The 23,389-nt window shown below is 55.9% G+C and overlaps 1 protein-coding gene across 15 annotated transcripts in view; it reads right to left on the reverse strand.

Moving 5' to 3' along the window:
• Positions 1 to 4,467: 4,467 nt before the first annotated feature.
• The window catches only part of PTPRF (protein tyrosine phosphatase receptor type F), an 83,835-nt gene continuing 64,913 nt past the window's right edge, over positions 4,468 to 23,389 (reverse strand). For 5 of the 15 annotated variants that reach the window (XM_036255677.1, XM_036255679.1, XM_036255680.1 and 2 more), the window contains 20 exons: positions 22,696 to 22,793; positions 22,274 to 22,527; positions 22,097 to 22,190; positions 21,316 to 21,531; positions 20,842 to 20,996; positions 18,334 to 18,345; positions 17,250 to 17,365; positions 13,696 to 13,728; positions 12,791 to 12,888; positions 9,927 to 10,050; positions 9,587 to 9,762; positions 8,769 to 8,888; positions 8,454 to 8,608; positions 8,089 to 8,374; positions 7,827 to 8,005; positions 7,490 to 7,616; positions 7,150 to 7,275; positions 6,761 to 6,915; positions 6,540 to 6,675; positions 5,250 to 6,142 (listed from right to left, as the gene is read on the reverse strand). In XM_036255677.1, the coding sequence (XP_036111570.1) occupies positions 6,074 to 6,142; positions 6,540 to 6,675; positions 6,761 to 6,915; positions 7,150 to 7,275; positions 7,490 to 7,616; positions 7,827 to 8,005; positions 8,089 to 8,374; positions 8,454 to 8,608; positions 8,769 to 8,888; positions 9,587 to 9,762; positions 9,927 to 10,050; positions 12,791 to 12,888; positions 13,696 to 13,728; positions 17,250 to 17,365; positions 18,334 to 18,345; positions 20,842 to 20,996; positions 21,316 to 21,531; positions 22,097 to 22,190; positions 22,274 to 22,527; positions 22,696 to 22,793 (2,729 nt within the window). In that variant the 3' untranslated portion in view covers positions 5,250 to 6,073. Of the gene's footprint in view, positions 6,143 to 6,539; positions 6,676 to 6,760; positions 6,916 to 7,149; positions 7,276 to 7,489; positions 7,617 to 7,826; positions 8,006 to 8,088; positions 8,375 to 8,453; positions 8,609 to 8,768; positions 8,889 to 9,586; positions 9,763 to 9,926; positions 10,051 to 12,790; positions 12,889 to 13,695; positions 13,729 to 17,249; positions 17,366 to 18,333; positions 18,346 to 20,841; positions 20,997 to 21,315; positions 21,532 to 22,096; positions 22,191 to 22,273; positions 22,528 to 22,695; positions 22,794 to 23,389 lie in introns of all 15 variants that reach the window. The other 10 variants (XM_036255689.1, XM_036255691.1, XM_036255682.1 and 7 more) reach the window with 4 other exon arrangements.

A 23,389-nucleotide genomic window follows, 5' to 3' on the forward strand; every position in this document is an offset into this window, starting at 1 on the left:
TTCCCGCTAAGGGCATGTATCAAAAAAGAAAAAAGAAAAGGCAAATATTTAGATAAGGCTGGGAGAAAATGTTTAAAGAGGGGTGGGTCAAGTGTCATAGAAGAGCACGAGGAGCTTGAGTCCCACTGTTATCCTGAGGGTGCTGAAGGCTGCACCCAGCATCCCTGTGCTACGGCGCTCATGCTGGAAGCTGGGATGGCTGCCCTCTCCCGCCAGCATCTCCGCCCCTCCAGCAGGGCTCGATGAGCACAGCGAACTTTGATGCCAAGGCTTCCTGTAGACTCCAACCAGCTTTTCTTTATATTGACACATTTTCAGATATGTTATTGTCCACTTTATTGAGTAACAATAACATCTGTAACCAAAATTGAAGGAGGGGAATCTTCCCAAATTAATCTAATGTCCATTTGGAAGAAAATCAGGGGATCTGCACCAATTAATTTTGAAAAACTAAAAAGATAATGACGGGGGACTAGCTGTGTCAGGTAGTAAAACCACGAAAATGAGATGAGAAGTTCTGGCTTAGACATGACAGACAGATGAATGACACAGACTCGGAGCACAGAAGTGCACTCTGTGCTTATAACAACTGCATATGTGTTTTTAAAAAGAAGTCATTACAAATCAGTGCATGGTGATCTAAAATAATCTTAGGGAGCCCTGGCCGGTGTGGCTTGGTTGAGCATTGTCCCTTGCACTGAAAGGTGCAGTTTCAATTCCTAGTCTGGGCACATGCCCAGGTTGAGGGCTCAATCCTGGGTAGGGGGTGTGCAGGAGGCAGCTGATCAATGTTTCTTTCTCTCTCTAAATATCAATTAAAAAATCTTTTTCTTGGGGGGGGAGGGACAATTCAGATGCGTTACTCATACACTAGAATATTTTTTAAAAATAAGAATTCCAAAAGATAGTAAACAGTGAAACCAGATTGACAAAGAAAACAGCTGAGAAAACCACAGTCCAAGATGCCCGAGTCAAGGCTCATTCTCCCCAGAAGAAGCCTGGACAGGTTTCTACAGATAAAAAAATCAAAGTGGATGACGGGGCAAACGTCAGGGTAATTTGATAGAGAAACCCACCAGCAAAGCCTCAACAGTTGCCATACAACCCTCCTTCTTCAACATTGGGTTCATACAGAAACAGACACAATATCTTTAACAGTTTCTGGGGAATTAAAAAAAAAAAAAAAAAAAGATGGCCAAATTAAACCAAGTATAAAAAAAAGAGATGTTCAAACCTACAAGAATCAGAAACTTTATAATTCCATGTGAAGAAAATGCACAAGGGAGTACAGTACTTCACCAAATAAAACGGTGAATAGGCTACACCAGAACTGGCAGCTCAGTGTGGTCCAGCAGTTACGGGAAGGAAGAAAAAATTGCAAGACTTATTTGAAATTAATGCTTGAAAGATTTTCATAAACATGCAATTAAAATGCTGTTTATTGGTTTTCAATTTTTTGAATGAAAGACTTAATTACAGAAACAGAAAGTATTATAAACCCTGACAATGTGAGAAAAAAAAAGGTAGTTGGAGGAGGTAGGAGGGGGGATCAAGGAGAGTAAGCTAATTTCCTAATTCTTCATAGAAGGTAATCAATAGATACTGCCTCAGGTGATAAATTACGAAACGGATGTTTAAATATATTGTTTCAAGTCATGAGGGAGCTCTGGAAGAATTGAAATAATATATCTAACAAAATCAGGAGGTACAGGTGGGAGATCTAATAAGTTAATTAAATCTCACATTTTATTGTGGAGTCAGTAGGTACCATCTACTGAAAGTGTCACCCACTGAAGACAGGATGCTCACTACACAAAGAATTAAAGCCAGAAGCTTCAGGAAATGAAACTGGAGTTGGAGAGAGGACAAAGGAAAGCTAACACTTCAAGACTGAATTCTTTTTATGTTTTATCATGTACATCTATTTTTTAAATAAAAAAGCTATAATGATAACAATTTTCAAAAATTATGGGTCCTGGCCAGTGTGGCTCAGCTGGTTGAGTGTCGTCCCATGTACTGAGAGATCACAGGTTGATGCCCCGTCAGGGCACGTGCTCGATTTTCCCGCTTGCTTCCCAGTAGGGGGCGTGCAGGAGGCAGCCCATTGATGTTTTTCTCCTTCTCCCTTCCTGTCACTAAAATCAATAAAAACATATATTAAAAAAATTATGGCATATCTGTAACAGAAAAGTATGTAGCAGCTTAAAAAATGAGGCACTGACATGGACAGAAATTCACAATGTACTTAAATGAAAAGGGCAATTTGCAGAAAGATATGAGTAGCATGACTCTCATATAAAAAATAAAGTTTATACACACACTTGTATATTCATAGAAAATGCTCAGAAGGATATAGACTGAACTGTGACTCCCTCCAGGGAGCTGGGGACAGGGAAAGAATGGGGACTTCATTGTTTTACAACTTCCATCCTGTTTGAAAGATTTTTGTTTTCGAACCATTGTATAGTTTTTAGTATGTCTTTTTAGAAATTAAAGTGCTATTCATACTTTTTTAAAAAGTGCTGTTAATTCTTTACAGAATATTTGGAAATTTATGAAGAAATCACCCCACCTCACAACTCTTGGTGTATTTCCTTCCAAACGTTTTTCTCCACACACCTGACTCCATTTCCAGCTGGAGGCAGGCAGCAGTGTGGAATGAGCCCTGGCAACTCCACCACACTCCAGGGGTAGCCTTGAGCAGCCCTCCCTAGCTGCACAAATGGCCACCTCATCCTTCCAGTTGCTCAGGCCAGAACTACGGGGTCAACCTTGACTCCTTTCTCTCGTCCGCTCCATAAGCAAACCCTTAGCTCCACCTCCAAGATATAACCAGTATCTGGCTACTTCTTGCCACACCCAGATTCCTGCCGAAGTCTTCCCCTAGTCCTCCCCTTTCCTCTCTGACTCTATCCCCCACTACTGTCACCCCCTGCTCGTGGCGCCACAGCTACGCCAGCCCCAAACACCAGGCACAGTCCCGCCCAGGGAGGTCCTGCGCTCCAGCTGCTCCCTTGGCTTGGATACTCCTTGTGAAGATGTTTAGGCAAAATCTCTCACCAGCTCAAGCCTTTCCTCAAATCCCCTTTTCAATGAGGCTTCCTTTGACCACCCTAATAATCAAACCTTCCGCATGTGCCAGATTCTTCAGAATCCACCCCACCCCCACCCCCAGCACTTCTTACTTTCTAACAAACTTACTATTTTTCATATGCATTGTTTCATCTTCCTGGGGTACAAAGGCCACGAGGGCAGTAGTCTTTGCTCAATTCACGGATATGACTAGCACGTGCTCACTAAGTACGTGTTGAATGAGTACAGGAGACCTAGTTTTCTCATCTACAAAAGGAGCGTGACAGGACCCACCCTGCACTGTGCTGTGAGGATTACATGTCCCTGACGGGGTGCTAAGTGAAATAAGCCAGTCAGTCAGGGAGACAAGCACCATATGACTTCACTTACATGTGGAATCTAATGAACAAAAACAAACAAATAGAAACAGATTAATGGATACAGAGAACAGACTGGCAGTTCTCAGAGGGGTGGGAGGCTGGGTAAAAAAGGTGAAAGTTAGATTAAGCTAAGGAAAAAAACCCTGATAGACACAGACAACAATACAATGATTACCAGAGGGAAAGGGAGGGTGGGTAGGGGAGGTAGAAGAGGGTAAAGGGGGAATAAATGGTGACTTATAATGGTGGGAAAAAAAAGTAATTAAGGTCAACCACTACTCACCTCATGGAACACTCAGAATCCAGCTTGCATCACCTCCTCCAGGAAGCCTTCCTGGACCCCTCCGCAGGGTCAGGTGCTGCCTCAGTGCACCCACAGCCCCTCTGTGGTGGGCTTATGACTTTCTACAGTCTGATCATGGCCAATTTATGTATTTCTCTCCCCACCTGTTCTGGGTCTCATTCATCTGTGTCCCCAGAAGTTTCATGGTTTGACAATATGGTAGGACTTGCCTGATCACTCACTAGTGGGGAGGCCACAGGGCTCAACGAGGGACTACTGCTGTGTCCAGGAGCCAGGCCACACCACGTCCAGCATACACATCGCCAGAATTACAAGCATCCTCACTGGTCAAGTTCCATGCTGTCACAGCCTCCACACCACAGTGGCAGGCGTGGAAGAGGACAGGCAGGTAATGGGAGGGCAGTGTGGCTCCTGGACAGGGAGTCTCAGCACTTCTGACATGGGGACCCAGAATATCCTAAGGGTACGCGTGCTTGCTGCTGGAGATGATCCGAAGTGGGGTGCTCTTTCCACACACCAGTGGCTCCGTCTGTGGGGTCTGCCACCTCTCCTTCCTGAGAGTGAGCACCATGCTGAGGGCCTATAGCATCACCAACACTCAGGACAGCCTCCCTATCTCCTCAGCAACAGGAAATCGCCAGATCCTACTCCCAGATATTGACTTCCAGAGCCCAGACTCTGGTTCCAGAAAGAGCGGAGACAGAGGCCCGGTTTGTAAGAAATCTGATTATTCAAATTTATTACCATCAAGAATTATGCAATGATGCTGTAGTTTTCTTAACAAATAGAAAACAGACTGTGTACAACAGTGAACTCTACAGCACTAGCATCCACAAGGTAAAAATGAATGTCGCATCCAAATGTTACCAACCCTGGATTGTTGATCTTGACGAGCCTAGCTAGATCTTGGGACGTCTGCCTCACGCCCCTCGGCTAAAACAGCTATGCACCCTTCCCCGCCCCCACTTACCTACCTAGATAGTGCTGCCCAGAGGAAGAGGCCCTCTCCCTGCCCCTCAGCAAGCCAAGATTGTAAGGATTGATTATAGTACCATTGAGAGAAGTCCAGTAGTCTTGCCACATTGGTTTATAAGGGCATCTTGAAAGAGTGGGAAAGAGCAATTCTCATGGGCTTTGAAAATAGCTGCAAACCAGGGAGGAACATCATCTGGCCCCTTCTCTGAGAACAGACATGTGCTACCGGGCCCACTGGCCCAGACCTGAAGGGCCAGCCGTGCCCCTGCTTGGCCCTGAGGTGTGCAGGGTGTGGCACACACCCTGACCTTTGCCGACTGCCTCAGCCACACGGCCACACCCACCGCCACACCACCAGCTGGGGACAACAGCCAGCCTCTGTGGGTCCAGAGGTCAGCCTGGCAGTTCCCCGGGGAGCCCCAGGTGCACGGAACCGCCTCCCCTCTCAGGGGTTTGAAGCAGAGGCCAGGAAATGACTTTTTTTTTCTTTTTTTTCTTTTTTTGGATTGTTTGTTTTTGTTTTTTGTTGTTGCTTTTTTTAACCTTTGCAAACACGATGGTGATGAGGAACACCTTGCCAGGCTCCCCCAGACACGGCTGTGGTTCTGGGCTGTGAATGTTAAACACACACTGGAATAGACACTGGGCTGAGTGTTTCCTCTCTCCTCCCGCCCACCACTGTCTGTGGGGCCTAAAATAAGGCTCTTAAGGAAAAACAAAACGAAACTTAGAAAAAAAAAAAGTGTTCCCTGCATTTGGCTGAAACAGGATCTTGTCTGAGGGCCTGGAAGAGCAGCGGCCCCGTGAGGCCCCCGCTTAGGCTGGCGCCCCAGATCCACACACGGGAAGGCATGTCCATCCTCCAGCAGTGAAAGTTATACAAAAAAGGATCCAAGTGAACTAAAAAAACAGACTACACCCCAACCCCCACAGCAGCCCATTCTGCAGTTTAAGAATTTGCAAAAGGAAAAGCAGAGGGAGGAGGCTAGAATCCCTCAGTCTACTCCACTTAATGTATAAAAAGGAGGCTTTGCCCCATCCCCACCCCATGAGAAGAAGCATGAGAAATGCGACAGCAGAACAGAGTGTGGAGTGGGCTCCGGGCGGGCCTGGTGGGTAGATGGGCCGCAGCGCCTGCCTGCCGGCTCACCCAGTTGCCGGGGGGATTCTGGGCTCTCTGTTGGGTGTGGCAATGTTCCTGAAACGCTGTGATCCCAGTGGGCTGTGCTCTGCCAGCAACGGCATCCGTGCAGGAGGGCTGGACGATGGTCGGTATGGCTCAGAGGAGCTGGGTCCCCTCCGGAGCCCCAAGGCAGGGGCGGCGAAGGAGAGGGGGCGGTAGTTACGTTGCATAGTGGTCAAAGCTGCCGAGGTACTCCAAGGCTGCGCGGTAGCACAGCTGGTACTGGTCCTGCCAGGACAGGGGTATAGTCAGTGTGGGCAGTGCCAGCAGGCACCCCAATGTACTGCCAAGGGCACTCACACTGTAGTTGGTGGGCCATGGACTTAGCCTCTGCTGGCCAGGAGCAGGTGCTAGAGCAGACATCTGCCCCAGGCAGTGTCCAGAGGGCCTGGAAGAATCTCTGAAGGCTCATCTCTCTCTCCCCTTTCCCACTGCCCACATCCACCTAGTGCCCCTGCACACCCCGCACGAACTGCTCTGTCCATCCCCAGTGGACGCCGGGCACCACGGCTGCTCAGTGCAGAGCTGCTGAAGGAGCACGGGCCGCCCATCCTGCCCTCGAGCCCCCGGCAGAGCTGGCCGCGGTCAGTGTTGGCAGTGTGCGCTCATGCCCCGGCCCACGTACCTCTGTCTGCACCATGGCTGGGCGCTGTGTGCGCAGGGTCTTCACGGTCTGGAACATGTCCACCACGCCCTCATAGCGCATTCGCTCCAGGACTATGCTCAGAGTGATGAACACCCCGGTGCGGCCCACACCAGCACTGCTCAGGGACAGCATTGGGTCAGGAGTCCAGTCCACCAGGCCTGCAGGCTGCCCCCGCCCAGCCCTCCAGGGGCCAGCCCCACCTGCAGTGCACCGTGATGGGCCCATCCTGCCCAAACTGCTCCTTGGTCTTGTGCACCTGCCCAATGAAGTCAATGAAGCCCTCCCCTGTCTTGGGCACACCCTGCTCTGGCCAGTCTGTGAACTGGAATTGCCGGATTGTCCTCGACTGCCCATCCTGGGAGAGGCAGGGGGAAAACAAGGTTAGTGCCTCAGGCTGCAGCCCCACCAGGCCAGGAGGTAGCACGGTGACACAGGTCAGCCCCTTGAGAGGTGTGCTCTGACCCCCCCACCGCCTATTCTCATTGGAGCCTCAGATTCCTGCAGCAGGAGCTAGGGCACCGTGCAGGTGGTCCCCGCCCACGTGTGCTCAGGCAGTTACAGACATGCTGTCGTGCAAATACAAACTCACCCGGGCGTCCGTGACCTTGAACTCACGCAGGATATACTGTGGCATGTTGTACTCAGCCATCGGGTCAACAACAAAGTACTGGTAGCGAGCAGAGCGCTCTGCCGGCCAGTACTGGTGGCACTTCTCCTGTGGACAAAGGGCCCGGGCCCCACGATCAGGTAAGGAGGAACAAATAAGGGGGGCCCCGCCACCAGATGATTCTGAGGCAGGACCCCTAAGGTGGTGATATGGGAGGAGGGTCAGAGGCTGTGCTGATGGGAGGCTGGGTATGAAAGGAGAGAAGAGTGGGGGGCGGTTGGTGTGCTCCCAGGTATCAGAAGGGCCCTGGGGGTGGGCTCACCCTGCCCATCTCCCGAAGCCTGGTCAGCATGACGATGATGGTGGAGTTGTGCTCCCAGAGCATGCGCCAGAAGTCCTCGGTGCTCTCTGCCAGAGGCCCCTGTGTGGCTATGTAGGCCTTCTGCTGTCTGGGGTGGACATAAGACTGGACATGCTGGAGGTGCTGTGCTCCCCAAGTCTCCCCAAGACTGCCTGGTCCCTTGGGACCCCACTCAGATCACCTCTCCTCCAGGAAGCCCACTCTAACCTGCTGGGCTGGCCCTACTCTGTTGTACCCCAGCCAGCCAGGCACAGACCTAGGTACCCAGAGTGTGGTGGGCAGACACAAGCATGCTGACCTGTAACCATCCAGGAAGCTGGCATTGATGTAGTCGGAGCCCTCCACACCCCGGATGGGCTGCAGACACACACGGGTCAACTCGTAGGGCATGATGTTCACCAGGCGGTTCTTGAACTTGTTACAGGGAAGGTTGGCACTGATGAAGCGGGATGTGTGGGCCTTGGAGCTGGCCAGCAACTGGCAAGAGGGAGGAACCGGTCAGGCCTGGCTTCCTGCAGGACTTATCCCATGACCCAGTCCAAGCCCAACCCCCGGCCAACCTTGAACTCGAGCTCCATGGCGGTCACACTCTCCCCAGGAGGCACTTGGCCCAGCTTCTGGATGTGGGCGTACAGGCTGCGGGCAGGCACCTCCGTGTGCCCGCACGTGGCGGCCTCCAGCAGTGCCTCGTGGATGAACACGTACTGGTCCTCTGTCTGCACCATGTAGTTGCGCTGCGAGCGCATGCACGTCACGTGGCCGTAGATGTCCACCGTCTTCTCGTGCTTCATGCGCTCCAGCATGGCGTCGATCACGATGAAGCAGCCCGTGCGGCCCACGCCCGCGCTGTAGGACACCAGCCTGGCTCAGGGCAGAGGCCCACCTACCTCCCACCCTGCCCCTTCAGTGGTGCTCGACCCCTCACCTGCAGTGCACCACCATGGGCCCTGCGTCTAGCGGGTTGCAGGCCTTGACCCGCCGCAGGAAGGCCAGGATGGGGGTCGGGTACTCAGGAACCCCATGGTCGGGCCAGGCCATAAACTGGAACTGACGCAGCTCCCGCTTCTCACTGGAGCCACTCTGGGAAAGATGTGGGGAGAGACTTGTGACTAGAGAAGTCTCCTGCTACAGCCTCAGGGCAGTGACCCGGCTGGCCGTCACAGTGCACTCCCACACCTCTGAGCCCGCGTGCCCACACCAGGGCACACCACGCCCACACAAGCACCAGGGAGGGCCGTACCTTGTGGAGTGCAAAGGTGCGCACAGTGTACGTGGCCAGCTCCACCGTGTCCAGCAGAGTCACTTGAATGAGGCCGTAGGTTTCAGTGCCACGGACTGGCCAGTACTGATCACACTTCACCTGCAAAGAGACGAGCAAGGCAGGTGCAAGCGTGTTTGGAAGTACTGAACGGCCCCGAGGGGCAGCGGCCCTGGGGCAGAAGCAAGGCGGGGAGGTCTAGCCTATCTGGATACAAGCCCCACCTTGCCACTCCTGGCCCCAAACTCTCAGATCTGGATACAAGCCACCCCCTCACCAAACCACATCAGGTTCTCACGCTACGTCGCCACCCCTGCCCTCGCTGGGGGAATGAGGGCCGTAATTGAAATTTATTTATTCATGACCAGATCACACCAGGCACATTTTCTGCCAAATTTACCCATAACGTTTATGTGCCATTTTCAAGCTCTGTAAATTTTACGTTCCAGCCGATGCTTTGCAGTGCAAAAGCAGATTACAGCGGCTCTTCACACTAATTAACTCAGAAGATGTGTTAATGCCCCAGGAACACTCCCGCATCTGGGGAACATGTGGACATCCCGGGAACATGCCAGCAACTGGGGAACACATTAACGTTCCCAGAAAATGTAGCATCTGGTGCTACATATTAACATCCTAGGAACCCACCAGTGTCTGGGGAGCATGGTAATACCTCAGGAAAACAACAGCACTTGGGATGTCCCTTGGGGAACTTATCCCCACAGGGACAGCAAAAGGTGCCCAAAGTCATCTGGTGGTTATTTCCCACCCTACCTCCTGGCAGAGCCCAGCAGTCTTACCCGGGACTTCTCTTCCAGCCGAGTCATCATGACCACAGTGGCTGTGCGCTGTTCCCACACCATCCGCCAGAAATCGCCCATGGTCTCAGGCAGTGGGCCCTGCGTGGCAATGTAGGCATTCTGCTTGCGGTAGCCATCAATGTAGTTGGCATTGATATAGTCACTGCCCGGAACGCCTATGACAGGAAAGGACATGGGAGAGCATTATTCCAGGGTCCCCATCCCCACCCACCACACCTCAGTGCACCCCAGGACGCGAGGGCCTTTTCTGTAGGGTGAGCTGTCACCCCAGCCAGCCAGGAGGAGGGCAGGGGATGGGAGGGGCCCGCCCTTGGCTCACCATCAATGGAGGTAAGGATGACACGAGAGTGGTCGTAGGCAATGACATTTGCGTAGCGGTTCTTGGGCTTGTTTACCTCCAGGTTTGAATTCTCCCACGTGAACTGCTGTCCAGGGTCAATGGACTGCAGGGAATGGAGGAGGCAGGTGGAGTGGGTAAGAGCTGAGGTCTTCCGACTGCCCCCAAGGCAGACCTAGCCTTCCCAGTGGTGCCCACATCCTATTTTCACTCCTAGGCCACAGCCGCCCCTCTAGTCCATGGTCCCAGTGGAGGGTGAGCTCCAGCTCCCCCAGCCATGAAGGTCAGGGGCTGCCATACCACTTGTCAGGAAGGCAAAGGACCAAAGCCTCTTCTGGCCACGGTACAGATCCCCTTGTCCAGAGAGTGACTGATAGTGAGGTCAGGGCAGGGAAATTCCCTCAGGCCTTGCATCCAACTAATGAAATGACCAGAGAATGAGAGGAAGCAGTGCAGCCAGCTCTGCATGCCTGCCACGGCCGGACGCTCTGGACACCTGCTGCATGGCCTCGTGTGGCCTCCTACGTCTCTGGCTGCTTCTCGTGTCGTCCCCTCTCCTTCCACCTGCCCCTTCTGTGGGCAGGACATCGTACTCTTTCAGGGTTCCTTCCCAGGCCCTCTTCAACTCTACCATCTTTCCTGCGTGACTTCATTTGCTCGCAGGATCTCACATCCACGTGCTGGAGCTGCCCATAACCCAGCTTGCAGCCCAGTCTCCCCCGAGCCTCCAGTCTAAACAGCCAGCCGCTTCCTTATACAATGCAGATCTGATGACCAATTTCCTGCTTAATGACTTCCACGGCTCCTCATTGCCTCACCTCAGACGATAATGATAACAGCCCAATCTCAGCGAGAACTTACTGCGTGCCTGGCACTGTTCTACACACACTGCATGCACCCCCTCATCCAATCCTCCTGTGCAGCGGGTCCTATTATTATTCTCTTACAGATGGATGCGATACAGTTCTCAGCACAGCACACGATGTTCTCCGTGTTTTGGAGCCAACCTGTTACTCCCCACAGGACAGTGCGTGCTGCTTCCATGAGTCCCCCAGCACCCCCTCCCAGCCTACTTTCTCTGCACATGTGTCACATTTCCTATGAAGGCTTGTCATTCTATTCCATGTTGATGGTCTGTGTGCACTCATTTCCCCACTGACTGAGCTCCCTGAGGCCATCTGTCTCCATATTCCCAGCACCCAGCATAGGACTGGCACATGGTAGGTGCTTGAATGAGTGATGGATGGCTGACTGACCATTAAAGGCAACAGAGCTATGGGATCCTAGCTGAGGGAAAGCCCACAGCAGGCCAGGGTAGCCAGCGGAGGCTTCCTGGAGGAGGGTCTTGCAGAGAAAGCTCAAACTGGAGGATAAAATTAGGCAGAAGATGGAAGGGGGAACACTGAGCCTGGACAGGGAGGCACAGAGCCCTTGTCGGGAGGAAGGGCAAATGTGGGACCCAGAATGTAATGTGTACGGGCTGAAGACCATGGAAGGCCTTCCTGGCCAGCTGAACAACCAAAGGCAGGGAGCCCAGCTCACTGAATGTGTTATCCTTGAAGCGGGACTGTATGCAAAGCAATGCCCAGTGGGATCTCTGCAGGTAGAGGCAGATTGCTTTCCTTGTAGGAGACATGTTATCACTTTGCCTGCCAAGCCCCATGTCCTCTGTAGAGCTTAGACACACCCCTCGGAACCTGCCTGGCCTACAGCCCGTGGAAGGGGAATCTTGGTGCCCAGGAGGACACCACACAGTTGAGGGAGGACATCTGACCAGAGAGGAGTAGATACCCAGGCTGGGCTGAGCCAGCCCTCCTATCACCTCTGCATCCCTCACGGATTGAGGGTTAATCCCACGCAAGATATGTGCCAGGAGCAGGGACACTGCAGGGCTGAGCCCCAAGGACAGCTCCCTCTGTGCTCCTTAGAGGAGCTGGGGGCCTACATATCACCCTCTTCACTAGCAAAGTGCCTCCCAGCTGGGCACCTTGGAAGCCCTCAGACTCCAGGCCCAGGGAACAGTGCTCTGAAGTCTGAGCCTCCAGCACATAGGATGCAGGCCAGAGTGAAGTGAGCACGTGGGGGGGCCCAAGAAGCAGGGTTTGTGCAGCCTGAGCTGAGTCCCAACTCCCCACCTCTGTGATCTGTGCAGCTCTGATAACCTGTGAGCACACGTGTACACAGGGCATAGGCTGTGCTGGTGTGTCAGACAGGCCTGCGTGTGCATCTGGGATCTACTACCCACCAGCTGTTTGGCCTTGGGCAAGCCACTTACCCTTAGCCTCAGCTTCCTCATCTGTAAGATGGGATAATAACAATGCCCATTTCACAGGGTAGTGGAAAAGACTCAATATGATGATGTATGAAAAGTGCTTAACCCAGTGCTGGCCTGCAGTAAGCTCTTGGTAAATGCCAGCCAGAGTGTGTGTGTGTGTGTGTGTGTGTCTGTGTGTGGGGTGTGTGTGTGGTGTGGGGTGTGTGTGTGTGTGGTGTGTGTGGGGGTGTGTGTGTGTGGTGTGTGGGGTGTGTGTGTGGGGTGTGGGGTGTGTGTTGGGAATGTGTGAGGTGTGTGTGTTTGTGTGTGGGGGGGTGGGTGTCCGTGTCCCTTTACCTGTATCTGTGAGCATCTGGGCATGTGTCTGAGTGTCCAGACGTGGGGTGCTGGAAGGGCCTCAGCCAAGCTCAGCACCTGAGTAGCTGAGTTCCCGACTTGCACTCCTGACCCCTCCAATCTGTGCTCTGGGAAGCCTGGAGCCCCTGACCCACAGCTGGGACCAAGGCAGGAGAGAAGCTGGCATGGAGCCTGGCCTGGGCCAGGCACATGGCAGGGGGTGGGGACGTCTCACCTCATACTCCTGGGAGAACTTGAGGCCATCGTTGGCTTTGAGGCGCTCAATGTTGTCCGCCAGGTCAGTGATGGGGATGGGTGGGTGGTCTCGCATACCTGGGGACGTGAGGGCACACACAGGTTGAGTTGGCATGGGCCTGAGCCGGGTGGCAGAGACAGCCCAATGCATGTATGTGCACACGTGAACATGTGTGGCCATGGAGCACTTGGCACTGGTGGCATGGAGACAGCAGCACATGCGGCGACAGGGATGGAGCACACAGTGGCCAGAGTGGGGCGAGGGCAGAAGGAGTGTGTGTGCTGTGAGCACGTGTGAGCATGTCTGTGTGACACGGCGCTGAGTGGGGGCACCAGGGCCCCACCTGGTGGGTTCTCAGAGGGGTGAGAGGCTTCCTCCCACCCAGGCTGGGGCTATGGGCTTCTTCAGCCTGCACCCGCACCCCGGGGCCCTGCCTGTGGACAGCCCTCCTGCCCCTCACTGGCGCGAGTCACCGTGGGAGACTTCGTGACAGCATCGTCCCAGCATCAAGCATGTGGATGGAGTGATCACGAGGTACAGAGACACGGCAGAGAGACGTGGACGAACATGGAGAGAGACACAGGGATGAGGAGGGAAATTTGGAGACGGGGAGACAGAAGAGGCACCCAAAAAGGTGTCAGACTGAAGCTGGTGGCCGGAGAGGCCGAGAGTCAGAGACAGGGCCGGTGGGAGGGAAGACAAAACTGGAGGAAGCAAGTGGGGGAGAAGGAGGACGGAGAAGGGAAAAGGGACAGCGAGAAGGGAGAGGGAGAAGAAAGGAGAGAGGAAATCAAGGAAGCAGGGAGGCGACTAGGTGAGAAAAGTAGAGAAAACAGACACAGAAGCCAGAGTAGGCCCCAAACATGGGAACTTGGAAAACTAACTTGAGATATTCGGGCAACTGGGGACACTGGAACCTGCAGAGATAAAAACAAAAAATAGCAGGCAAGAGGAGAGAGCACGTTAGCCTTCCCTGGTTACACCACGAAGGGCACAGCGCAGGGGTGGCGCGGTGGTGCGGGACGAGGCCTGGAGGGCAGGCAGGGGGAGGGGACCAGGGACAGCAGGCCCAGCCTACCACAGGCCTCCTGGTCCTGAGGGACACAGGCGGATTTCCCACCCAGAGCTAGTGCTCCTGGCTCGAGGGGGCCTGGGAAGTCTCTTTTTATGACTACATTCTTGGTCCAAGTCAACCCTCGTCCCCTCTGGTAATAAAATTAGACCGTGGCTATTTTCAGATGACTTGACAAAAGCAAAGTATGCTTTTATACAGAGAGATGAGGCCAAAAACGAAGGGTCAGTCTGCACGAGAACATGCAGATGACGACATGTTCTCTGGCAGCTTTTCTGTGGGGCTAAGAAATTGTCAGAATAGAAATTAAATTGTAAAAAAAAAAATAACTATTTACTGAACTAAAAAAAAAAAAATACAAAGGAAACCCTGAGCCAAGGAGAGTGCTGCCATCCCACCGCCCTGCCACTGTCCCTGGACACGACCCGCCCCAAACGCAGCCCCAGTTCCTTCATCAGATTCTTGGTGACGCTCACCACGCCCCTTCCCACTGTCTGACCCAGGCTGCAGCCTCCGGTCCTTCTGGCCCCGCCTCCTGCACTTGGCCTTTAATGCCACCGAAGACCTCTTCTGCATCCCTTCTTTCCCTCGGATCCCTGCAGCCACAGGAATTCGGGATCTGTCCCCTGGGCCCTCAGGCTGCTCGGCAATCCTCCCGGCACGCACACAGCCAGGCCACGACTTCTCTCATGACCCTGCTCTAACCACTTTCCTCTCATTCGGGAGCGAACAGGCCTTGCGCTGAGAACTTCAGCCAGCAACACATTCCCTTCCACCAACCTCACCTGCCTCCCACCCCTCCCAGCCTGAGGCGCGAAGGCATCCCCAACATGCTTTCTTAGGCTAAATCATACCCCACACCAGGGCTTGGATCCCGTGTCTCAAATGCTTACTCAAATGACCACTGTCCACACATAATGCCGTATCGGAAAGAAGAAAAATCCTCTTTGGATCCCACACCCCTCGCCCCTCCCTTGTGTTCCTGTCCTTCACACTTGGCCTCTGAAAGAAGGTTCTCCACTTGCTCTTTCCCCGCTCACTGCACTCAGGACTTGGCCGCCATGCCCCCTCCAAGGTGCCAAATGCCAAAGCCGATGGTGCCCACCTGGGTCTCTGGCCACTATAAATTACCAAGTCCTCCCACAGCTCTGCCCGGTGGCTTCAGGGATGCTGCCCTTCTGTTCTCTGTCCCTAGCTGCTCCATCTAAACCTCCTCAGCCACTTTCCTTAGCATCTCACCTCCTTCCCTGGCTGCTTGCTGCCCCGTCTTCTGGGAGAGCCCATCTCTTCTCAGGCTTTGACCCCTGCTCGCTCCTTGGCACCGCCCACACCCATGGTTTCAGCCCGATGTCAGTGGAAATGTCCAGACCCACAGACTGGCTGCCGCCTGGAGCCCCCACCCCACTGCCAGCCAGCAACCAGGAGCCATCCTGGCATGTCCCCCCGGCTTCTTCACCCCCACATGCAATCAAGCCCAAGCCCAGCTGCCCTGTCTCCTTCACGCTTCTCTGAGTCTGCCCTTCCCTCCTCCCACACTGCCACCTTCCAAGTCCAGGTCCTCAGCACCTATCATTCACCTGGTGGCCTTCTAAATAGTCTCCCTCCCCAATTTCTCCCTTCAGCTTGTCTTCCACACAGCAGCCAGAGAGATATTTCTAAAGCACAATCCTTTCCTGAAAACGTTTACTGCCTCCCTGGTCCCCTGAAGAGGCAGTACAAACTCCTGAGCCCGCTGCTCAGGTTCCTCGGACTGGACCTCCACGTAACCCTCCAGCTTTGCCTCTGGGCTCTCAACATCCCCAGTTCCAATGCTGCAGAACACGCAGTGCCTGAGCTGCTCCCGTGCATGCCTTTCCAGCACTGAGAGCTCCCTACCAGCCCGTGGGCTCCACTAATGCCCACAGGGCTCGGCATCCGCTCTCAGGAGGCTCTCTGCCCTCCAGGGCCCCAGCATCCCGGAGCTTCGATTACTCCTCAGATACCCAGGTGCAGCAGCCTGCTAGGTCTTCCTGGTTCTCTCGCTGTCAGGACATGTGTCCTTGGAACTCAGTCACCATGCTGTAAGGGACTGCAGGCCACATGAAGAGGCTGACAACCCCAGGCAGGCTCAGAGCCGATTCTAGCATCAACCACACACATGTGAATAAGTGAGTTTCAGAATTCAGCGATCAGCAAACTTTTCTATAAAGGGCCGGAGAGTAAATATTTTTGGCTCTGGATACAACATACCTTACCATATCACTTAACCCTGCTGCTACAGTGTGAGAGTTGCCATAGACAATACATAAATGAATGGGCATGGCTGGGTTCCAATAAAACTTTATCTGCAAAAACAGGTGGTGGGCTGTATTTGGCCATGGGCCATAGTCTGCTGACCCCTGCTTTAAATGATTCCAGCTCCCAGACTTCAAGTCTTCCAGCTGAGGGCCCAGACATTCTAGAATAGATAGGCTGTTCCTGCCACGCTCCTGTCTGGGTTTCTGACTCACAAACACTGTGAGAAATGATACATAATTATTGTTGTTTTAAGCCATTAAGTATTGGGGTGATTTAACACGTAGTAATAATGAGCTCATCTATACACAAACCCTGTGTGCGTGTTAGTTCTCGCCCTCAGCTGTGTGTCTGTTCCAGGGGGCATTCAACAGAAACCCGCCGTGAGCTAATACCAGGGACGACGAACGAACAGACTCGGTCCTGGCCCCACAGCGCTCAGACTGTCATCGAGGCAACTCCAGCCCAGGCGGAGAGGTGTCATGACAGAGAAGCAGAGAGGTTCTGGGAGCCGAGGAGAGATACCCCCCAGGCTGCATGGGGGCTGGGGCAGTCGGGGAGGTGTCTGCTGGGATGTGGGGAGGGAATGTCACTTCAGGTAGAAGGAACACTTAGAGAGCGTGAGAGTGGCTGGGAAAGAAAGGGCAGACACCAAGCCCTGTGTGGGGCCCTGTGCTCTCACGGAACAGCTGGGGCCAGCATCCAGAAAGAGTCCCACGCGGGCACGCCATCCCACAAGTGTCTGATGGAGCGTTTTCCACCGACACCTCTTTGACATGGACGCGCCGGAGTGCAGGCGCTGGCTACCCCGTGGCTGGAATGTGGGCTCTGTGAGGTCCTTAGCCCGTGTTCAGACAGAACAAAGACAGGGCAGGCCCTAAGCAGCTGGGCGTCCCTGACAGGCTCCCAGGCCTTGGAGTGCCTGTGCGTCTGATGGACACAGGGGCTCCTCAGTCACCAACAAAGTGGATGATACAGGGAGAAGGGCAAAAAGGAGAAACAGGAAATGGCATGAGACCAGGGTCCCTCGGTGGAGCCCTCAGGAACCTACAGGCCTGGGCTGAGGCAAGCAGCCTGGAGGGACTTCCCTACCTGGGGTCTGGTAGTTGAGCCTCCGCATCTCCACAGGGTCGGAGGAGTGGGCCAGCAAAGAGTCCTTTAGCCCGATCGACTGCTCGTCCTTGGACGATGGGGAATGGGTCCTTTTCCTAAAGAGGCAGAAAGGCAGTCGGTGGGAACCTGAGGCCCAGGCAGAGGACAGACGGATGGTGTGGCTGGCTGCCATGGAGCCCGTATTCATGGCTCTGTCCCCTGCACCACACTGCCCTTCCTGGGGTCCCTAGCCAGGGAAGCCAGGGCAGAGCAGCTTCAACATGGAGAGCACAGGGTGGGGGTGAGGAGACAGCACGAGAGGGAGTGGACAGAGGGCGGTGCAGCGAGGGAGAAGGGGTTGGGGGGGCTGGTGGCTCCTTCCGATAGAGGGCAGGTCACTGTTGGGCAGTGGCTGCTGACCCAAGGCTGCAACAGCTGAGACAGCAGGAGCCACCAGGAATAAACATGCAAACCACATATAAGATACGAAAACATCACAGAGCGCTGGGCCCCAGCTGCCTGGTTCTCGGTATTGGGGTACATGCCCAGAGCATCAGGGGCAGGACAGGGAAGGCATCTCCCTGGCCAGGCAGAGGCCCCCCTCGATGGCCTCAGCTCCCCTGACTACAGGACACAATCAGAGACAGACTGCAGGATGTAGCTGCTGACAAGCGCGCAGGAGCTGCCTCTGCTCAGGAGACATGGGTACGTTTGGGGTGAAGAACTGTGAGTTTGCACACTCTTCCCCAGTCTCTGCAGTGCTCTCTGCATACAAACACGATCCATCTCCTGCAGCAGGAAGGTAACTCAGAATAGGGAGCCTGGTGGAGGGCTCTGTGAGCTCGGAGCCAGTCTGTGCACGCAGGGAAAGCGTCAGAAGTCTGTGCTATGGCTGGGCCCTGGAGAAAGGGGGATCCTTGTGCAGGGTACACATGGAGAGTGACAGAGCCTGCTGAGCTGACCTGACAGCCACAGGCCAGGATGCTTCCAGTCAAAGCACCGCCCCTCCCTGCTGGGCCCGAAATAAGCGCAGGGACAATCGGTGAAAGGGGAGGCGTGTGAAGAGAGAAGGAACGACTCCTACCTTTCTTGTTTACTAGGTCCCGAAAGACAGGCAAGGACAGAAGAAAGGAATGGTCACTGCTTCGGCCAAGGACTCAGGCCCTCTCATGACATGGGGACACTGTGGGACCTATCTGTGGCACCCTTGTGGTACACACAAGTTGGGTTGCCCCTCGTGATAAGACCCCAAGACCCAGGCGACAGTGGGAAGAAGGATGAGTGGGTGTGAGGGATGCTCCTCAGGTCCCCACCAGAGGTCTCTTTGCCCTGGACCAGGGCAGCCTGTCCCATTAACCCTTCAGGAAAGAGGCAATGGGTCCAGGTCAGGGGTCAGGGGAGAGATGGGGCACGGAGCACAGGAACTCACACATGAAGGTCTTCAAACACACAGACCAACATGCATTCACTGACAAGCACTCATGGACATGTCTTGTGGGCTCAGCCTTGTGCTGGGTGCTGGAAGTGGGGCCCAGAGACGTGCCCAGTGAAGCATTGCTGGGGTAGATGAGGGACAGTGTTGGGGGGGGAGCAGGAGCACCTCATGGGCCTGGAGGAGAGTCTTAAAGGCCAGGATGGCAGTTGCCAGGTAGGTAGGGAGTGTGACAGCTGCAGCATGGAGGGGGCAGTCTGAGCCTGGGGGGATTGCACTCGCTCAGTGTGACAATGTCAGGAGTGGTGGCAAGGGACTAGCCAGGCGTTTTGCCATTACAGAGGTGAGGGTTTATCTTGGGAACCACTACAAAGACTTACACTGAGGTGACAAAGTTAAATCTTTGGTAATACCTTCTGGCAGCAAGGTTAAAGGTCAGAGCGAAAGGAGGGACTCCCAGAGCAGTGGCTGCAACCCCAAGGAGACTGAGGTGTGCTCGTGCCAGGTCCCCGCCGCCTGCACGCGCACTACCTGCGGGGAGCCCACCGGGACGGCCAGGTCCCCGCCGCCTGCACGCGCACTACCTGCGGGGAGCCCACCGGGACAGCCAGGTCCCCGCCGCCTGCACGCGCACTACCTGCGGGGAGCCCACCGGGACAGCCAGGTCCCCGCCGCCTGCACGCGCACTACCTGCGGGGAGCCCACCGGGGCGGCCAGGTCCCCTCTGCCTGCACGCGCACTACCTGAGGGGAGCCCACCGGGGCGGCCAGGTCCCCGCCGCCTGCACGCGCACTACCTGCGGGGAGCCCACCGGGGCGGCCAGGTCCCCTCTGCCTGCACGCGCACTACCTGCGGGGAGCCCACCGGGGCGGCCAGGTCCCCTCCGCCTGCACGCGCACTACCTGAGGGGAGCCCACCGGGGCGGCCAGGTCCCCTCCGCCTGCACGCGCACTACCTGCGGGGAGCCCACCGGGGCGGCCAGGTCCCCTCTGCCTGCACGCGCACTACCTGCGGGGAGCCCACCGGGGCGGCCAGGTCCCCGCCGCCTGCACGCGCACTACCTGCGGGGAGCCCACCGGGGCGGCCAGGTCCCCGCCGCCTGCACGCGCACTACCTGCGGGGAGCCCACCGGGACGGCCAGGTCCCCGCCGCCTGCACGCGCACTACCTGCGGGGAGCGCCTGCACGCGACTACTGAGGGGAGCCCACCGGGGCGGCCAGGTCCCCGCCGCCTGCACGCGCACTACCTGCGGGGAGCCCACCGGGGCGGCCAGGTCCCCTCTGCCTGCACGTGCACTACCTGCGGGGAGCCCACCGGGGCGGCCAGGTCCCCTCTGCCTGCACGCGCACTACCTGCGGGGAGCCCCACCGGGGCGGCCAGGTCCCCTCTGCCTGCACGGGCACTACCTGCAGGGGAGCCACCGGGGCGGCCAGGTCCCCCGCCGCCTGCACGCGCACTACCTGAGGGGAACCCACCGGGAGGGCCAGGTCCCCCGCCGCCTGCACGCGCACGTACCTGAGGGGAGCCCACCGGGGCGGCCAGGTCCCCGCCGCCTGCACGCGCACTACCTGCGGGGAGCCCACCGGGGCGGCCAGGTCCCCGCCGCCTGCACGCGCACTACCTGCGGGGAGCCCACCGGGGGGAAGGAGATTCAGACATTCAGGACGGGACTCGCAGGTGACAGTGGATGGGAGGAAGAGAAGGGGTCAGGGTGGTACCCAGGTATGTTGGTAATTAGGGCGATGGAAGGAAGGTTTCAAGGAAGGTTTAAGAGGCACTAAGTCTAGGACAGTGGGCACGTGGGCCTCCAACTGGGGCGTCATCTAATAATGGTGGCAAAGAAAGTGCTGAAGGTAGGAGACCAAGAGAGAGCAGTATCTTGAAGCTGAGAGACAGACACGCTCACATCTACAGGGACAGATGGACAGACACCCACAGATACACGCGAACCAGCCTTCTGTGAAGCCTCGGCTCAGCACACACACACACACACACACACACATGTGCGCACACTGCTCCTGCTCTTCCCGGCTCCCCGCTGCGCACGGGTGGGATGCAGGCTGGCGTGGCTGCCCTGGGCCCCAATGCTCCACGCCTAGGGAGGGCCTGGAAGTCCAGGGGCAGGTGGCCATTCCCTGGAGTCCTGAGCACAGAACTTACCTCTTGAACAGGAGGATGGCGATGACAATGAGGATGATGAGGATGACTGCCAGGACAGGGCCTGTCACCCACAGCATCTCAGGCTCCTCTTGCTGCTGGGCTGGTACCACCTGGACCACAATCTCATCGGAGTAGGGGCTGGCGGCATAGCGCTTCTGTGGTCCAGTGGAGGAATAGCATGGGCGGTGAGCTCAGCGTGAGATCTCCCACCCTCTGCCCACCAAACCTAGAGAAGGGGTTCTGGGGCTGGGCCTGGTCTCCCTGACCTAAGAGCCTGGTCAGCTCACTGGGTCCCTAGGATAGATTAGCCCTGGCTTTCTAGATCCTAGGGGCCTGTGTCTTGAGATCCCTTGTGCAGGTCTGGGGTCTCTGGGGCTGCCTCAGGCCTGGGATCTCAGGGTGTTGGAGCCTGGCCTGGTCTTGGGTCAGGCCTGGGGTCTCAGGGTGCTGAGGGCCCAGGTGGCTCAAGCAGACCTGGTCCACGGGCTCCTTCAGGGAGGCGAGCACAAAGCACTGGTAGCTCAGGTCCGGGGACAGAGGCCGGTTGTAGAAGCCCTGGTAGCTCTTCTTGTCCCCCAGGGTGAAGGTCTCGGGGAGCACGTCCACCTGTGCGGCCACGTAAGGCTTAAGCCGCTCTGTCTGCCGCCGCCGCCGCCGCTCCCTGCTGCCCTGCTCGATGGCCTCCAGGAGCTGATGGAGCAGAGCACAGTCACGCCGGGCCTTGGAGCACGTGTCCCTGGGCCTGTGGCCTGGGACACCAGCTCCCTGAGCTGAGACCGGGGTTCACCTTCTGTGTAAGGGGCCCGAGCCCTGCCCAGCCCACCTCCCTTGCAGCAAAATGCGGGATACCAGATGGCAATGACACTCCTTCCCACCGACCAGTAAGAAGATGCACTCTAGGTAACCAGCTGGTTCCACAAGGATACCAGAAGAGAATGGGGATCCCGAATATCCTGGGGGCTCTGCTCCAGCCCCACGGGGACCCTCTACAGCCCATAGAACTTGAGGTTCTCTGTCCCCACAGAGAAGTCTCTGCTTTTTCCACTCCAGGGATCCTTGGCAAAGCCCTCTAGGGATTCCTCTATGAGCCAGTTCTCTGAAACTCCTGGGGGCCACCTCGGAGTCCCTCTCCTCTGGAGGGGCCTGGCTACCAACAAGAGAAGCCAGAGAGTAATTCCAATTTAGGGGAGCCACTGGGCCACAGCCAACCACTGCCACAGGGCTGTTGTAAATGCCACCCGGCCCATCCCTGCACCTCGTCCAGCTGCAGCTCCTCGGGTGTGCTCCACCGCGGCGGCAGCATGCTCCCGCCCACGCGGTCAATGGGCACCACCACAACGTAGAACCACCTGGGCCGGCAGGAGACAGGACTGTCACTGCCCACGCTCAGGTTAACACCCCTGTGCTCCTCCCCAAGGCCTCATCTGCACACCTGACGAGTGAGGGGTCCTGCACATGGGGCATGGAGAGGGTGAAGCGGCCATCCTCCATGTAGGCAGAGGCAGGCAGCGGCTTGTGTGGCAGGAGGTCAGGGGCCGTGCGGATGGACACGAGGTGCTGCAGGCCCCCAGCGCTGCTGCCCCGGTTCATCAGCACGAACGAGTACTCCGTGTTTGGCTGCAGGTCTTCGATCAGCTTCCGCATCGAGTGCCCATCCACCTCCACGCTCTGCCCGTTGTACAGAATCTGCAGGGAAAGGGGTGAGGCGTCCCACCACGGCCTGCAGGGCAGAGCTCAGGCATGCACACCTCACCAGGATCCTGCCTCATGAGCGCGCACGAAGGCCCGTAACAGGACTGGGCTGATGGCCACAGCGGGCCCGCGCAGGCTGGGTTGGCAGTGGCCCTCACCCACCTTGAAGGGCACAGCGGACTTGTATGAGTCAGGAACCTCCCAGCTGAGCAGCACAGACGTCTTCATTGCAGCTGCCACACGGAAGTTCTTGGCAAACACTGTGGAACATAAAGAGGGAGTCAGTGCTAGCTGTGTAACTGGGGTGAAGTGAGCAGGCCTAAAAGGTTCCCAGCCAGGAAGAAACACTTGTTGGGGTGCAGAGGTCAGGAATGGCTGCAGGGAACCAGGCACTCCACTCCCAGCCGGCTCCAAATTGCACAGTTCAGCTCCCAGCCCAGCTCTTCCACACAGGGAGCACCCCGCTGGCACATGCCACAGCACCCACAGTCAGGATCTCCACAAGTATTTGGGTCAAAGCTGGAGGTCACAGGTCACAGGTCAGAGTGACCACGTCAGTGGCATTTGGTCATGAGAAGCATATAGCCGAACACCAGAGCACAGTGGAGTAAGTTCACTAAGAGGTCAGTGTGCTGTGGCCCCGAGAGATTAGTGTTGCATACCCAAGAATGGCGATACAGTGAAAAGAGATCAGTGGGTCAAAGTCACAAGATATTGGAGTTACACAGCAGAGGTCAGTAGGTCAAGACAGCAGAGGTTGGGATCACACACTGAGAATGTGGCACCCATTTGCTAGAGGTTAGTGGTCATGGTCATGAGAGACCAGAGGGTCAGAGAACAGAGGCTGGAGGATCAG

Source organism: Molossus molossus, unplaced genomic scaffold (assembly GCF_014108415.1).
Source record: "Molossus molossus isolate mMolMol1 unplaced genomic scaffold, mMolMol1.p scaffold_m16_p_12, whole genome shotgun sequence".
Classification (NCBI taxonomy): Eukaryota; Metazoa; Chordata; class Mammalia; order Chiroptera; family Molossidae; genus Molossus; species Molossus molossus.